General features: G+C 33.2%; 1 protein-coding gene across 2 annotated transcripts; it reads left to right on the top strand.

Moving 5' to 3' along the window:
* The first annotated feature begins 3859 nt into the window (after nt 1-3859).
* LOC103503953 (DEAD-box ATP-dependent RNA helicase 28) lies at nt 3860-13107 on the top strand. Of its 2 annotated transcripts, XM_008468355.3 has the most exons (20): nt 3860-4086; nt 5354-5683; nt 5760-5939; nt 6025-6093; nt 6299-6405; nt 7865-7943; nt 8310-8483; nt 8586-8734; nt 8874-8969; nt 9154-9256; nt 9360-9422; nt 9541-9602; nt 10163-10259; nt 11016-11134; nt 11226-11268; nt 11419-11520; nt 11920-12018; nt 12121-12204; nt 12402-12655; nt 12761-13107. In XM_008468355.3, exons 2-20 carry the CDS (start codon nt 5378-5380, stop codon nt 12774-12776), a joined length of 2202 nt encoding a protein of 733 aa, XP_008466577.1. In that variant the 5' UTR covers nt 3860-4086; nt 5354-5377; the 3' UTR covers nt 12777-13107. The 2 variants fall into 2 exon arrangements, with proteins under 2 accessions (XP_008466577.1, XP_016903576.1); XM_017048087.2 differs by lacking the exon at nt 3860-4086 and having other exon boundaries at nt 5536-5683; nt 5764-5939.
* Nucleotides 13108-13755: the final 648 nt, after the last annotated feature.

Here is a 13755-nt window from a genome sequence, read left to right as displayed (position 1 = left end):
AACAAAACTGGTTTACGAAAAAAAATTAGAGCTGAGTTCGGGAGTCATTTATGTATGGGGAATGTGTTAGTATCCCGTAACACCCGTTTAGAAAACGGTGGCCAAATTTAATGTCTTGAATAAAATTCATTTTTTTTAAAAAAAATATGTCTTATTTGATTGTTCACCACTCCAATATTTGAAGCAATGATCCCATAAAATAAGTGGGATACACACATTAATTAAACTATATTGAGAAAAAATTCCCCACCTTAAGAGAATGAGAAATTACTACAATTTCTCAAATTCTATCATAGGCTAATCTTCGAATAAAGTATTTTTTTTAAAACATTGATTAAATTTATTTTTTCTTGGGATCAAATCTCGAACTCCCAAAGATATTGATCCTCATCTCAAGAATCTAGAAATAATAAACTCCTAGAATTTTTATTATTTCTAGATTCCATCGTAGGGGTTTTTTTAGCGAAATCGACCTGGGTTATTACAAAAAAAGTTAATTAGGAAAACTTATGAAATATATATTTAATTTTGAGTTTAAAAGAAATAATTTTAAAGCAAAAAAAATTCTAAATGGTTTAAAGAGAAATTTTTTAAAAAGATTTCGAAATTACATGTAATTAATGTTAAAAATATTTTAAAAACTTCAAGAAATTTTTAACGATGGTCAAATAGGAATAATGTACCATAAAACAAATCAGATATACCACACAATAAATAAGGCAAATAACGTAAGATATCAATGCATATATCTATGTATTTGAAGCCATAATATAATAATTATTAAGATGGTAATGAAAACGAGTTAAAAGAAAATAAAAAAGAAACAAATAGGGAAAGATGAGAGAAAGAAAAAAAAGAAAAAAATAGATAATTAATCGAAGAAGAAGAAAGAAAGAAAAGAAATAAGAGGGGCGACAAAAAAAAATATAAACATATATATATAATAATAATAATAATAATAATAATTATTATTATTATTATTATTATTATTGTAAATATAATGATATATTATAAATGTAGATATCCATAACGTACGTAGGTTACAATTTTCATATAACTCTCACATTCAATTCCATATTGTAACATTCATCCCATTGAATTCCATAATGTAACCTATATTATAATATGTCCTATAAATAGAGGAGTGTGGTGCCTTTGTAAGACACCACAATTGAGTTCAATTGTCTTCTTTTCTTTCTCTCTTCTCTATTCTTCTCTTTGTTTGTTTCATTATCATTTATTTTATAATAATAATAATAATAAGTTTAAAAATTATAAATAAAAGAAAAACTAAATAAATAAATAGAAAATAGAAAAGAAAAATAATAAAATATATAAATGATAATAATAGATTCATCCTTATTTCTCTTTTCTTTCTCTCTATTTTTTCAGAGAGAAAGAAAAATGTGGCTTTTTTTTATAGAATAATGATAAAAAATGTAAAAAACATAAGAAAATTTCCTTATACATTTTTTTTCTTTCTCTCTAAGTTTAAAAAAGAGAATAACAAAAATAAGGATTCAATCTCGAAGAAAATTACTTGTTGTATGACGTGCGGATCATTGAGAGTAAACCTTACCTAATGCAACCTCCAACCAAGTTTTTCCTTCGTTATGCGATTAGATTTAGGGTAAAAAAAACAATAGGAAGATAAAAATAAAAACAATAAAGCAAAAAAGCTAAGAACCCACATTTTTGCAAAGGAATATGTTTCTTCAAAATCCATTGCAACTTGCATAGTAAAGGTTCCATGGTGATAACGTATGAAATATACTATCTATTTTCACTTAATTTAGGCTTGCTCCATGATTTTATGTTCTTGATTGGATGTTTTATAGATGCTTAGCAATTAAAAGGTAGAATTTGGAGTTGATGGCATTTTGGAGCTAATTCGAGCCATTTGGAATCATGCGACATCAATCGAAGCGAATTGAGCTAATATGGAGCAAGAATTTGAACATTGACATTATGAGCCTCAATGTGAGGCAACACCGAAAGGCAGAAGCTACTGCCTTTCACATAAAAAGCCAAACGTCGTAGTGCTCTGAAGTTGAAGATTGACATCATAAGCTGGGGCGCTATAGTGCCGTGTGTTTTTAGATATATCGACGTGTGTCGCCAACTGAACACCATTCCGAAAACCAACCATTTCTTTCCACTTTTCTGATCCCTATTTTCTATAATTTTTTATGTTGTTTTCAATCTCGAACGATCCCTTATCATCTAACATCTGAATGAGAGACTAAGGTACTCGTTTTTTGGCTTGGTTTCTTAGTTTCTCCCTTTATCCCTATGAATTTATGAGAACTTTACTTAGTTTTATGTAATCTTTGGTTTAATTTTGTTATTGAATGATGTTTTGTCATATGTTTAGATGCATGGAAAATATATAACTCTCACTTTGCATCGAATCGTTGGCTCGTGACAATTAGATAAAATTTGGTTAGAAGCAATAGGTTATGTTAGCTTGTAAATCTACTTTGATGCACATTGATTTTAACCAACCTAGAATTGTATTTATTGAATGTCAATTAGACGCATGGAAATTAGGCACTCCACCTAAGGATCTCTAGAACTTCATGTTATTGGGAAATTCAATATTGCATGCTTAATTATATTGGATCAGAATAATTATAACCTTGTGACAATTTAGTTATCTGAAGTAATTAAATTGGTTAGGTGAAGGTTGCATTTAGATAAGTGATGATGATTTGATGAATGAATTATATGGATAATAGAGAAGTTCTAATAACCCAAGCGAGATTCCTTTTGTCATTGAATTTTTATAAGTTTCACTTTCTTTCTCTACAATTAACAATTAATTTCAACTCAAAACCCTCCCTTCAATTACATGGTTGAAATTTAGTTTGTTAGAGAATCGATATGCTTGTTGTGATCGACTCAGACTTACAACTAAGACTAGTGCTTTGTGAGTGAATTCAATTATTTATTTGGCACGAGTGTAACGAAACCCGTCTACCACATGGATTCTTGCATTTTTTTTCAACAAGTCATCTTCTCTCTGTTTGGGTCACTGTTTAGACAATATATCTATTTCCAATTTCATCAATAATGTTTATCTAAGTTTGGGTGAAGCTTGTGTAGTTATGTTTCACTTTTATCTTAGCTTCAAAATATCCGTTTTCTCCCATGTTCCTTTTACAACTTCCATGAAACCCCTTACTTGCATCACCAATATGTTCGAAGGAGTTCATGCTCCATACATAAAGGGAATGCCTTTGATTCATATCCATCCACTAGCTAAGGATAGGTTTTTGACATGCATGTATATGAGAGACCATTTTTCAAACTCCACACTAGAAGTGTAAGAATAACCCGATAACCTAGATAATTCATACTATCCAACCCATATTATAAGGGTTGAATTGAGTTAGTTTAAAAATTGGGTTGGGTTGGGTTGAGTTTCTATTTATTTTCTTTTGATTGAAAATTTTGATTCAACTAAATCCAACCCGAATTAATGATATATATATACATATGTATATGTAATGTATATGTATATACATATCCGTATGTATACACATGTATATGCATATCCGGATGTATACATGTGTATAATATATATATATATATATATATATATATATATATATATATATATATATATATATATATATATATATATATATATATATATATATGAAAATTGTTAAAAATTGAACATTTGACAAAATATTCACACTTCATAAAATTGTTATTTTTATTGTTATTTTTAGTGGTTTTATTATATATAGTATAAATAGTTTGACAAATTTTCTATTTTTGAAAAAATCTATATATATATTTATATAGTTTTATAATTTTATTATTAATTTTGTAAATACAAAATAGGTCAGAATTTTCAATTTCACGCCACTTCAAGAGGTCGTTCACGCCGCCTCTCTAACTCACCTCTAGTCTCGACCTCTCATCTCACGCTGTCGCCGGCGTTCAATCGTCCCTCCTTCTCAGTCACCGACGTTGATCTCCGACCGTCTCTCCTCCTCAGAAGTCTCGTGCTCGGCTCTCCCTCACCGTTGCGTTGTTGTGTTGTCGCCGGCTACCAATCAGATTATTTTTCTCAAGGTAAATAACTTTGTTTCTGCATTGCTTGAGTGAGTACATATTTTTGCTCCACTTAGAATTTTTGGATGACAATTATGAACCTACTTAACAATATCTATTCTATAGATTGTACAACTTATTATCCTAGAGTTCTTCGAATTGTTGGATGACATTTTTGCTTTGGTAGTTTTATCATTTATTATCTACTTGGTTTCATTCCACTTTGTTTAAGTGAAAATGAGGGTGGAGAATGGGGAAAAACAAGTCATATTGACCTTATTTGTTTGTCTTCAAAAACACTCTTATTTTCACTTAAAATAATATAATCTAGGTTGGGTTGTGTTATGAATTTGGTTATTCGGATTGGTCCCAAGATGTCCCCAACCTTACCTAAGCTTAAATGTAGGAAGGAATAAAGCAGTGACAAATGCAGCAGCTTTAGTAATTTTATTCTGGTTTAGAGCATAAATGTATGAAAGAACAAAGCATGACAATAGTAGCAGCTTCAAATGTTTCTTTAGTAAATTAACATATGGAATGACTTTTTAGGTGATTTGTTAAATCGATTAAATGTTAGGGTGCGTTTGGGGCAAAGAAAGAGTTATGGGAAAAATGATTATAATAATCCTAAGATTATGATAATCCTAGTGCTATAATAATATGTGTTTGGGGGAAATGTTATTATTGGTAGTGTTATGGTAATATGTGTTTGGGGGAAAAAAATAATAAGGGTAGTGTTATAATAATATGTGTTTGAGAGAGAGATTATGATAGTAATGTTATAATAATATGTGTTTGAGGGAAGATTATGATTGTAGTAATTTAAAAAATAATAATAGAATTTGGATTGGGTTATTTGGATAGGATAATGTAAGGTTATAAAAAAGTAAAAAAGAGGATAAAATAGGGTTATTTAGGATTAGATAATCCTAATCCCTATTTATCATATTCGTTGGACCAAACACGGTTTAGAGTTTAGGGCCAAACCGTGTGTGGCCAAATTTCCTAATCCTTTTCCTTCTAAAATCCCATACCAAATACACCCTTAAAGTGTGAGCCGTCAAATGTGTGAAATCAAAACTTTAAAACCCTAAACGGATCCACTAAAACCTTTTTTTTTTTTTTTTTTTTTTTATCTTTATAACAAATTTAGGAACTCGTTGAAGAATAAAGGATACTTTGTTTTATGTATAAATATTTTGGCAGGTTTTGGAAACAGACTTAGGTTGATTTAAAAAGTTTCAAAACCCTAATCTAAAACCCTTTATTCTCTTATCGACACATTTAGAAATTCCGAGAAACAAAGGTCACCATGGCTCTGAGCTTCGTGTTCGAACCACCCAGCGATGAGGAAATTGATCTCTCCGAAGAAGAAGAACAGCAAGAACAAGCGGATCAAGGAGGAGAAGAGGAGGAAGACGAACCTCTTTCTCGCCGTCGTACTGAGTCTCCTTGGGATTTTGCTTCATACTCCGAGTCAGTGGCTGATGAACATGCTCGTAGAAGCACTACTTCTGTTGATTTCAAAATCTCCAAATTGCTTGAAAATCGCTCTGCAAACTTCACTCCCACTGCCGATGATGATGGTCAAAGTTCGGAAGAAGAATCTGATAGACAAGTAACTTTTGTCGCTCTATTTCTTTTGAGGCAAATGTGAATTCATTTAATGCTAATTCTGCCGTTTTGATTTTTAGGAAGATTATAGACCGGAAGACGACGACGATGGAACTAGTAATGCTGGTGACAGTACGTCGTTTTTTGCGCCTTCCGATGGGGCTTCCTTTCATGCCAATTCATTCATGGAGCTCAATTTGTCGCGCCCTCTGATTCGAGCATGTGAGGCTTTGGGATATGCAAAGCCGACGCCAATTCAGGTTCTTTTTTTGTGAATTTTTTTCTTTAATATTATTAATATTTTGTGGTTTTGAATTTGATTTTCTTACTACTCTTCTTGTGTAGGCGGCCTGCATACCGTTGGCATTGACTGGACGAGATATATGCGGAAGTGCTATTACTGGTTCTGGGAAGGTGAGGATTTATCATAAGTTTCTTTGTAGTAAATTGCCACGAGAGTTAGAGTTATTGGAATAGGACGGTAGTTTTGGCTTTTGGGGAATTAGTTTTATTAACTATTTTAGAAATTCTGTGAGCTGGATTAGTATGGAGTGATTTGGAAAATAAGTGTGAAAACTCTAGTATTGCTATTGCTACTGATCTTACTCTTTTCTGACAGACTGCGGCCTTTTCACTACCTACTTTGGAGAGGTTACTATATCGGCCAAAACGTGATCGGGCAATAAGAGTTCTAATCCTTACTCCCGCTAGAGAATTGGCAATCCAGTAAGTATGTTCTTAAAGATTGACTATTTTTCCTCGCTTGTTTCCATGTAATCAACCTATTTATATGCCATTTTAGATTCAGTCTGCAGATTTGTCTTGTGGGAAAGTTGTTAGTTAGCTTTTAATGAAGTGCCCATTTTTAGTTCTTGTGGCTCGGTGCATGGTTAGGCCTTATTGTAGAAATATCTACTTGAAAGATATTGAAAGAGTTTTTTAGGGCTAGATTCTTATTAGTTAAGAGGCTTTAAAGGGTTAGACTGGATTAGTCGAAGTCTCAGAGTTATGTTGGAAAGGTTAGGATGCAGGTTAAAGAAAAACTGATTTCAGGAGGTTGTGGAAAAGAGAGGGAAGGACATAGGAAGTAAGAAGAGAAAGAGATGATAAATATATCATAATATTAAGAAGAGTGAAATAGTGATGGATCAAATTAAGGTGGAAAGAGATATTAGAGGTACAGGCAGGAAAAAGAGTATTTTGAAGGAAAAAAGAACATCGGATGTAAAGAAAATGGAGAAGACCTGTTATTGAAAATGAAGGAGAAATAGAAGAGGAATAAAAAAGCTGGTGGGAAAATGAGTAAGTGAAAGATGAAAGAGTGAAAAAGATAAAGGCTTTAATATCTCAGATTCACGAAGTCCATCTGTTTTGGTTTCAGCTTGCCGGCCCATTCCTTGGGGAAGCTGAAGGAGTGGGTAAATCCTTTAACATGAAGCCCAAAACGCAATCCAACGGGAAGCATCTAGCTTCTCTAACCTTATGAGAAGCCCCTGTCAACAAGAACATGCTTTGAGAGATTGTAAACCCATGTAAACCCACATTTTATTCAATAGTTACGAGTTGGTCCAGTGGTAAAAAAGGGACATGAATTTAACTAAAGGACTTGGAGCCGAGGGGATGGGTGCAATCCATGGCGGTCACCTGTCTAGGATTTAATATCATACAAGTTGCTTTAGATGGATTGTAGAATTAGATGGGTTGTCTTGTAAGATTAGTTAAGTTGTGTAACCTTGCTCAAACACTCACACTTAAAGCATAGGAACTTCTCCCTGAGGCAAAAGAATGCAACATTATTGTCTTTGACAGCCTAATTTCTTGCCTTTTTACTCAACGAAATCAGTTGTATCCTAGTCAACATTCCGTTAAGTCAGTAACTGTTCTGATATCTCAAGGACTAAAATTGAGCATTACTGAAATCTCAAGAACAAAAGTGTTAGATTTTGAAACATAGGGAAGAAACTAAACCTAAAATCTAGGGACCAAAGGGTACTTTTCCCTTAAAAAAATATTGTTTTTGACCACCTAATTTCTCCCGATAAAGGTATATTTCATTTAGTGCCCCATCAAACTGAAAGCAAAGATTAAACATTCTTTGAAGGATCTATTTTGTATGCATTTCTCCTGTACATTTTCATGTTAATACTAAATGAAAATAAGGAAACTGTGCCGTTTTTTCCTCCAGAGTTCACAGTATGATAGAGAAACTTGCTCAATTTACTGATATCAGATGTTGCCTGATCGTTGGTGGGCTTTCAAGAAAGGTATTTGTCGTATGACCTAATTTATTATTTTTCTGTTTATTTTTTATGACCTAGTTTACTTTGATGACATTATTTCCATGAAGAAGAAATTTTGATCTGTTTATATATATCATTTACTAGGATTCTTATTCTATATTCTAATGACTGGGATTCTTATTCTATATTCTAATGTACTTTCTAATTAATCTGTCATGTATATCTTCAGTTCACATTATATATCATGGTTCTGTTTCATCGTAAATGTGAAGATATAATAAAGAATCAAAATGCATTGCTGCAGGGTTGTTGGATTTGTCTTGCGAAGAAATATGTTTGATGCTTTCCTTTTTTTAGTTAAGGATATTTTATTAATTTAATTTTGTCCAGGAGCAAGAGGCTGCCTTAAGATCAATGCCTGATGTTGTTGTGGCAACTCCAGGACGCATGATCGATCATCTGCGCAATTCCATGTCCGTAGATTTGGATGATTTAGCAGTTTTAATTCTGGATGAGGCAGATCGTCTTTTAGAACTTGGATTTAGTGCTGAAATTCGTGAATTGGTATATTTGGCCTCCATGATGCAAGTTTAATGATAAAGATCATACCTTTGATACATCTATTGTTTAACATTTGATGTAAATAGTTCTTTATTTTCTTTGAAGGTTCGTCTATGTCCGAAAAGGAGGCAGACAATGTTGTTTTCTGCTACGATGACGGAAGAAGTTAATGAGCTTATCAAGCTTTCCTTGACTAAACCATTGCGCCTCTCAGCTGACCCAGCTACCAAGAGGCCAAAAACATTGACAGAAGAGTAATTTGCAACTTGATTTCTCTTCTGGAGTTCATTAAATAATTAATTTTTTTTTTTGTAAAAAAACACGTCTCAACCTCAAAGCCCTTTATCTGTTGGATGATTTTTTAGTTATCAATAATGTGTATTCTGCTTGCAGGGTGGTCAGATTACGTAGAATGCGTGAAGTGAATCAAGAAGCTGTCCTCCTATCTTTGTGCTCAAAGACATTTACTTCTAAAGTTATTGTATTTAGGTACTGGAGACGAAAATTTCATGAGCTAGCTCCACTTTATTTTTGGCTCTTTTTAACTGGAAGGGTGCATCTAATTCTTTCTCTTAGAAGCAACTGCCTTCTGGATCGACTGAGTCTAATCAATTTATTACTTTTTCCGTAAACTAGTCAAATTTATTTTCATCGTTCTTTTTGGTTGACCTAGTGGAACCAAACAGGCTGCTCATAGGCTAAAGATTTTATTTGGATTAGCTGGTTTTAAAGCTGCTGAACTTCACGGAAATCTTACCCAAGTTCAACGTCTTGATGTGAGTGATTTCCCGTTAACATGTTTATTATAGGAATAATTTAATCAAGACCCACAGTTTCCCCTTGTGCATGCTGATCATTATTTGATTTTCTTATGTGTAGGCCTTGGAACTTTTCAGGAAACAGCAAGTTGATTTTCTTATTGCTACTGATGTGGCTGCTCGGGTGCGAACTCATTTTGATTTTGTTTCTTGTCTTATAGATACTAGTTGAGACAAAATCAGGTACCTTAATTTTACTGATATGTTTGTGGCAATTCATCTATGGTTGAAATGTTGTGTAGGGACTGGATATTATTGGTGTTCAAACTGTTATAAACTTTGCATGTCCTCGTGATCTCACCAGGTAGGTATTGGGTTCTGATTTGTGTTATTTGTCACCAAACCATGTTTGCAATTATTGGCATCGCATCCTTATTTTCTCTTCTTGGAGTATTCACTTTTTATTTTGTTTTAATTCACATTTATTTCGTATCTTTCATCTTGGTTGAATGTTTCTCATAAAAAAGTGTGTACACTCTTTGCATATTTCTTTTTGTTTCTGGAGCAGCGAGTATGGCTTTCTAATACCCCTATTGGGTTGGAAGTTTTGCATATGATTTGTGTCCATGATTCTTATTGCCTTCTGCCTGTGATCTTTTCCCCACAATATTTTACACTCTGTTTCCTTTCACTCTTCAAATATCTAAGTACTGCATTTCCATTCATGTCGAGCAGTTGATTTGGATCTGATCGTCTATTCTTATCTACTAGCTCATTCTTGGGTATCTTTTATGAAAATTTCATGATTGATTGAATCAAATGACCCTGTATAAATTTAAAATAACAGATGAATCAACGATCTTTATATTTATTATAAGGAATATATGGAATTGATTATATTCTTAATTTTCATTTGTTTTGCAGCTATGTTCATCGAGTGGGTCGTACTGCAAGAGCTGGTAGAGAAGGATATGCTGTTACGTTTGTGACAGACAATGACCGATCTCTTTTGAAAGCCATAGTGAGTGAATAACAATTCATTAGGGCAGATACAGCATTCAAGATCTTAAATTGGAGCGCTTTAATTTCTCCAGCTTGAATCTGTCCCAATGTGTTTTGTACTTTTGATTTTACTGTCTTGTGTAATCTTTTAGCTTTCCTCCTTTGTTTAGTTTTTATTTTGCTTCTTGTTCCAGTTATCTTGTAAGCTCTTGTATTAACTCTCTTGTACATTGAGCTTGGGCTTGTTTCAGTTATCTTCATGATCTTTAGGAAAAGAAAATTGAAAATTTAAAGTTGCAGCCTTTTATGAGAAATCTTATGGGACAAGAGGGGTTGGTCATTTTATGCTGTCTAGAATCTATCTGCAAGGGCGCCCTTTCTTAGGTTCATGCTTAAAGCTGCGCTTAGGTTTTCTGATATCTCTGGTCTTTCAACCGGAAGCTGAAGATAAATTTAGTTTCATTATTGCTATTGAGATTTACAATAAAGAAGTAAGGAAATCTTGTACAAAATTATTATAGAACATTGAACTCTTTAGATATAATCAACTACTTCCGTCGAACTGTTAGTTTCAGGAGACTGCACACAACGTTCTTTAGCTGCTTCCTCCTTTTTCAGGCTACATTTACTGTTTGTTGATAATTTTGGGGTTATCTCTTGTGATTTCCGGTCGAGTTTTTTGTGTGACCTAGTTTTTGTTGGTTATTTTCTGTCTTATCTTTATACATGTTTTGATCATTCTGAACTAAGTGTGGGTCCTGACTTCCATTGACAGGCTAAGAGAGCTGGTTCCAAGTTGAAGAGCAGAATTGTGGCTGAGCAATCAATAAAAAAGTGGTCTGAAATAATTGAACAAATGGAAGACCAAGTGACTGCGATTCTTCAGGAAGAGAGGTTTCTAACGTTTCTTCATATGGCTGTTTGTCTGCTTGTTTGTTCAATTTCCCCATTCATTGTACTGTTGTTAATTTTAATAATTTTGTAGGGAAGAGAGAGCTCTAAGGAAAGCTGAGATGGAAGCAACAAAGGTACTATTCATATTTCTATGTTTTCAACTTTTAGGTTTTATTATTAGTTGGCAGTTTGCATAATTTCGGGTGCAACATCACATACCCTCTACTTTTACTGGAACCTTTACCAACCACGGTCGAAATTTTCTTCTTTCTTTGTGTACACAGGCAGAAAACATGATTGTTCATCAGGAAGAAATATTCTCACGCCCTAAAAAGACCTGGTTTATTACGGACAGGGAGAAAAGGCTTGTGGCAAAAGCAGCCAAGGTAAGTACCTGTTGATATATATGCTTAGGAAAATCCAATGTTTGCAACCTAGTTTGAAATTTTCCTCGTCGCGTGATGTGGACTTGGGCTCTTAAGCTTCAGCTTTCCTATATGATAATTTTATTTCCTTGTCTGGAACATGTACTGTTATAATTGCACCGTTTCAACTTCAATTTCTTTCCTTGATTTTCCCCAAATGAAACATCAAATTTACTTCTGTTGAGAGAGAAAAAATTGCTCTCTTGTCAAAGCCAAAGAAGATTAAGTTCATTTTGCCTTGAAATTGTAGAAAAGTTGAGCATTTAAGTACTGTCTTTAAATTACTAAAGCATTAGATTCCTCGCCTGTTTGCAAAGTTTAGTATGAATACTTGTGCTTTCTATTTTTTTCCTCAACTAGGCATCTCTGGAGAAAGGAAAGACCTCTGGAAATGAGGCCATAAGTGCTCAACAAGCCGAAGAAGAAAAGATGAAAGAAAAAAGGAAGCGTGAGCGTGAGGTGTCATAACCTTGCATGAATTAAAGCATTCAATATATATTTTACATTTGTTAAGTTTAAAGCAATAACCGTTACTTGATGTTATCTATTTGATTTGAGCAGAAAGATTTGCCAAGGAAGAAGCGTAGAAAATTGGAGGCAGCTAGAGAAATGTTGGAGGAGGAGAAGCAAAATGACAAAACAGGAGTATGACTTTCCTCAATTTCTCCTATTATGTCATTTAAGCAATGTACATTTTATCCAAGCTATTAAATATTATTGAATAAAGGTTTAAAATCAAATTATCCAACAAGTGAGAACGTAAATTTTAGATCTTCCCATCATTTATCTTATAGATTTTTCTCTAAACTTTGGTTTATCACACAATTATAAAATAAATGTAGGGTGGATTATCACTTATGAAACTTGCCTACCGTCGGGCAAAAGCAGTAAAGGCTGTGAAAAGGGCAGTTGACTCAGGCAAGATTGTAAAGAAACAAAACCAGAAAACAAAAAAGTCTTCCCATAGAACTCAATCAAGATCGGAAGAGATGCGAGAGATGTTCCAAAGTGATATGAGCGAGCAGAAGCAGAAACGACGTGGCAGCGGCGGTTTTGGAAAGAAAAAGTCTAAACATTCTTTCAAAAGCAAGTCAAGGTACAAACTTATTGCTCAACCTTCTAAGTTATGATAAGAGGCATCTAAACTATTAGCTCTTCTTCTCTTAATATTGTCGTGTCACTGTCGAATGCATTCTTCTAGGTACAAGCGTAAATAGAAACTCTGATCGGAAGTCGATTGGCCTTTATTTGATTGGGATGCTGCTTCTTTGAGTTCACAATCTACATTCCTTGCAACAGTTTTGATAGCAGATGGGGAAGAGGAGCTGAAGTTTTATACTCCAAAATTATGAAGAGTTGTATCATTTCTTTTTTTCCCCTAATAGTTCATTGCTTTCAGTTGTGATGTGCATTGAAAGTCAAAATGCACCATTCAACTTTGAAGCATAACATAGTAACACTGGATTTATTTGAAGAGTACTTTATTACTAGGACGTGTATTATCAAAGTATAATTTCTTTATAAAAATTAGGTTTTATTATTTTAATATATACTGATATTAATCTCGTATTGTTCATTCAATCAATTTTAATATATACTGATATTAGCTTACAAATCTTTTGTTTTTTACCCTGTTCAATAAACCCATGTAGTCAAGATATATCGATACTTACCAAGATTACCATTTAGCAAAGTTGTCTTGACATCAATTTCTCAAATTTCATAATCATAGAAAGTGGCAATGGATAAAAGTATATTCTAATTGATTTAGGCGTAGCAACAAGAAGAAATATTTTTTTTTTTGTAGTGCACCCCCTCTCTTTGGTTATAACCCCCTTGCTACAATCTTGCCTTAAAAGTTTTACTTTACCAGCTTGGTCTCGTTTCCTTTTGTAGATCCATTTGCAACCAATACGTTTCACCACATCTAGTTGATCTATAAGTTCCCAGATAGAATTAAAGTACATTTGATAAATTTTGAGGTCCATTGTCTCACCTCATCTTAGATTATCCTCTAAACCTATGAAGAAGTGTGACCTTTTTTTTTATGGTAGTTATCATTTGAACTAATCGTACTTTCGTGAAAATTTTCACATTTTCTCAAAACATAACCAAACAAGAACCATTTTAAACCAAATATATCTCGTTCCTATATCAATTATACATAAGATACACTAGCTAAAATGTAGGGCCTAG

The sequence above is a fragment of the Cucumis melo genome, chromosome 4, assembly GCF_025177605.1.
Source record: "Cucumis melo cultivar AY chromosome 4, USDA_Cmelo_AY_1.0, whole genome shotgun sequence".
Taxonomy (NCBI): domain Eukaryota; kingdom Viridiplantae; phylum Streptophyta; class Magnoliopsida; order Cucurbitales; family Cucurbitaceae; genus Cucumis; species Cucumis melo.
This window is presented reverse-complemented; position numbering and strand designations above follow the sequence as displayed.

What these genes read in the sequence shown, in the direction of transcription:
- LOC103503953 (XM_008468355.3), top strand. Translation starts at nt 5,378, where the DNA reads ATGGCTCTGAGCTTCGTGTTCGAACCACCCAGCGATGAGGAAATTGAT. An exon ending in TGTCCTCGTGATCTCACCAG is followed by an intron (nt 9,603 to 10,162) that starts GTAGGTATTGGG and finishes TTTGTTTTGCAG; the next exon opens with CTATGTTCATCGAGTGGGTC. An exon ending in GCGATTCTTCAGGAAGAGAG is followed by an intron (nt 11,135 to 11,225) that starts GTTTCTAACGTT and finishes ATAATTTTGTAG; the next exon opens with GGAAGAGAGAGCTCTAAGGA.